General features: G+C 33.6%; 1 protein-coding gene across 1 annotated transcript in view; it reads left to right on the forward strand.

The window, feature by feature from the left end:
- The window catches only part of LOC111903192 (transcription factor bHLH95), a 2,523-nt gene extending 1,528 nt beyond the window's left edge, over positions 1-995 (forward strand). The window contains exons 2-4 of the mRNA XM_023898979.1: positions 1-85; positions 236-429; positions 894-995. The exon at positions 1-85 is cut by the window's left edge and continues 33 nt beyond it. Coding sequence (XP_023754747.1) covers positions 1-85; positions 236-429; positions 894-995 — 381 coding nt within the window. The remainder of the gene's footprint in view (positions 86-235; positions 430-893) is intronic.
- The last annotated feature ends 2,903 nt before the right edge of the window (positions 996-3,898 follow it).

Here is a 3,898-nt window from a genome sequence, read left to right on the forward strand (position 1 = left end):
AACCACATAAAAACCCTGCAACAAACCCTCCAAAAGCTTCAAAGAAAGAAAAGAGAGAGGTTCCATTGTTTATCAACAAACACCGGTATTGCTTCCATAATTCAACCACAAGGACTGATCCTCAACACTAGGGAATCCTTTTTAGCTGATCAGGCATCCCCAAATAACCACTTTGTAATGGTCTCTCCAGCTCCAAGCTCCACCTCATTTTCTTTCCCAATTCGTTCACCAACAGTCTTCCAAACATGGACTTCTTCTAATGTCACTTTAAATGTGTGTGGTCTCGATGCACATATTAGCATTTGCTCACCCCGAAAGCCTGGCCTAGTTACCACAATTTGCTTTGTACTAGAGAAGCATAAACTGGACATAGTTTCTGCACATATTTCTTCGGATCAAATGAAAATCTTTTTTATGATTCATGCCCATGTAAGTAATATTCCATTTTTAGCTTAATTTTGTATTTTTGTTGAACTATTTTATTAGTTGTTTTTTTGTTTGTTTCCATTATCCTTTTTGAAGTAACCAAAATTCCATTGTTTTTTACCCAATAAAAGTAAAGGATGATTAATCGAATAGGGGCAATGACATTCTTAAAAAAGAGTGAAAGGATATTGAGTTAGTTGATATTTACATTACAAACAAGCCCACACATATCACTTTGACATCAAGACTTAGGGTTTGTCGTAGCCATGTTTTGAAAAATATCGACTTTATTAATAAAGACCATATATAACCTGCTTTAATTAATAACTATATTTGTCTAATGTTTTTCCTGCAAGGCTTTAAATTAAGACTGGAAATATGTTCATATGTATTCCAATTTCCATATATAGATCAATTAATAATTACTATATTAATTTCTCTAACGGTTTTCCTGCAATTTTGATTAGGCAAACACTCACAATCAATTTGGGGAGTCATTTCCTTATGATGAGGTTTTCAAGCAGGCTGCAGCAGAGATAATGCTTTGGGTTACCTCTAAATCATCATAATTTTCTGAAAGCTTCTTCGGTGGTCTTTGGATGTTTGCAGAAAACAAAAGATATTGTCGTTCAGCAGTTATGTTGGTTGATGAGATGGACTTTTAGTCCATAGCCGTTTCTTATTTAAAGTTCCTTAGCTTCTATTACTATCATATGTTTAAGCTTAAACCTATTATCGCTGCTTGGAATTAGATTATGTTTTCTTTAGAAAATTTATGTTAATGTTATTTGGAGTGATGTAGTTTCCTTTTTCATCATCCCGGATTTTTAGAAGTTTTTATTTGCTTATTACCCTCTCGTTAAAATGCCTATTACTTTATAGATGAAATAGTCACAAAAACAGGATTCTTATGTCAATCTAACGAGATAAAAATAGAACTAGCTAGAAAACGAAGCCGAATCCTCGGAGAATGACACAATTCACGTGTTGCACGGTTGTCAAATTTCAAATTAAACCAATTAACTATATATAACTAGTTTATAACCTGTAGGAAACCACGGTTATACAACTAATTAAACTTTCATATTAGAAACTTAAAATTATCAAATAATTATTTTAAATAAATTATTAATTAAAAAATATTTGTTTAGTTATATATAAAATTATAATAGTTTATTCAAATAAATACGTGAACTTAAATCACCTTATAATCTATATAATATTATTTTATTTTTTCTTGTAATGTTATTAATTTAATGTAATTAAAGTGGAAAATTTAAAGTTTAAAATTTAATATTTAAAATTTAAAATTTAAAATTTAAAATTTAAAATTGAGAATCAATATGTTGACAAGTGGCTTGACATTAATTAGGAGGAATAATAAAATTACCTATGACAAAAAAAACTCCTACTTTATTAGTATAGGGTGATAGGCTCCTTAAGACCCCTAATTTATGATTGTTGAAAATTAATTTATATAAAAAAGTATTGCATTACCCAAACACTCTAGGCATAAACGTTTAAGACAAGAATGCTGCAGAAACAAGAAATCTTATTATTTACTAAATTGGATTGTTTTGGAGGAGATTTAGTTATTTACATCACCTTTTCATGTGTTTTTACCCACGAAATGGTTCTTAAAAAAATATTCACCAAACCGTGGTAGTCTTAAACTTATTTACCAAATAGTAGTGAAAAAAAATTTGTTTTAATTGATTTATTTATTAAATAAAAGAAATTAGAGTAAAATGACCTCACCAATACTACCTCAGGTTTTCTTCTATTCTCCATCATCATTTCTTACTCACCATGAAAAGTGGAAATGTAGAAATATGGATGCTTCGCTTGATTGCTTCACTGGATGCTTTTTACTCTCATTTTTTGCATAGTTTAAGCTTATCCGTTTTTCTGCGTTTCTACAACACGTTGCCTTTCCAAAGGTTTCGTTCATGATCTTCTCCTTCATCAGTTCCCTCACATGTACTCATCTTTCGCCGGTTTCCCTCATACTCATACGTTCTCTTGTCTTCCCCTCACCGATTGTCGTTTGTTGCCGTTTTCCGTAGGGTCTACCATCTCCATCTATGCCTTCCATCGACATAACCATTGTTTTTTGTAATTTGTATCATTGAGTTTTCTAGCAGTTTTGCATCCACTGCTAAAAAATGGTGGCAAACAAAGTATCTTGTGTTTTGTGTCAGATTCTATTCTATATGTATGTTGTTGATTTTAGTGTCACCTTTTGTGTAATTGGAACTTATATGTTAACTAAGAGACTTCATAATTTGTACTTTAATACATGTGGGTATGTACGGAGTGCACGCATGTATAAGATTGAATTAAAAGACGGTTCGACGACAAGTCGGGGGTCCAGGGGCAGCACCCCTGGGTCTAGGCTTTCCAAAGGGACAATGCCCCTTTAGCGGGGTCTAGGGGCAACACCCTTAGCGGGGTCCAAGGGGCAGAGCCCCTGGCTGTGGTACATAGTGGAAAAATCAAAATGTTAATGGTGATTTTGGTAAAAATGACTAAAATCTTTAGTTTTAGAAACCATTGATTTCATCATTAATTTCAAATTCCCTTGATTTGTTTCCTCATTAATTTGGATTCCTTTGATTTTTTTCCTCATTAAGTTGGATTCGCTTGATTTGTTTCCAAAGAAACCCTTGACGACCAACCGTAAGTCGAAACCCTACATCTCGTTTTCTATATAAACGACTCTCATCTTGAGGAGAAATGATGACATTTTAGCTCTTGTTTTCTTCAGAATAACACAAAATCTTCTAGTAATTTGGCTTACATTTTCTGTGTCTAGATTCGTAAGTGTCTTATTGTGATTATCCTAGGCCGAGTTTCTTGTAACCTGAAAATAAGGTAGAAATATCAGTTCGGAAAGTGTTTACACGATCGAAGGGGTATCCAGAACTCCACTATAAACCCTACCTAATTTCTAACAATATACAACATACATGCCGATGTATTTTGTGTTTCAATTTTGATAGTAACAACGAGGTATTTAGGATTTTCAATTTAGGTTTTGGTTAAGAATTCTTAGAATTTAATTTTTTATGTTTGATTTGTAACACCCCGATTTCCTGGATGCGGAACTTGAGAATTTTATTCACAATGTAGGACCTACTCGACGAGTTGGTTGGTCTCAACTCTTCGTTTAGGAATTGAGAAGGGCCGCGTGATTTTACAATCTACTCGACGAGTCGGAGGACCTCGACTCGACAAGTAGGAGCTGGGTGAGAAAACCATAATTTTCAGGATTCGTGTCCTATTTAAAGGACCTTAAGCCCTTATTTTCGCCTCCCTAATCATCCTAACCCTCTGTGAGAAACCCTAATCATGTGTATCCATTTGTGAGAGAGAGAGAGAGGATCCAACTTTAGGTGTTTTAGTGCACATTCGGAAGAAGAATGAAGAGAATCAAGCCTTGGAATGAGAAGAGGCTTGTGGATTAAGTGTT

The sequence above is a fragment of the Lactuca sativa genome, chromosome 9 (assembly GCF_002870075.4).
Source record: "Lactuca sativa cultivar Salinas chromosome 9, Lsat_Salinas_v11, whole genome shotgun sequence".
NCBI lineage: Eukaryota > Viridiplantae > Streptophyta > Magnoliopsida > Asterales > Asteraceae > Lactuca > Lactuca sativa.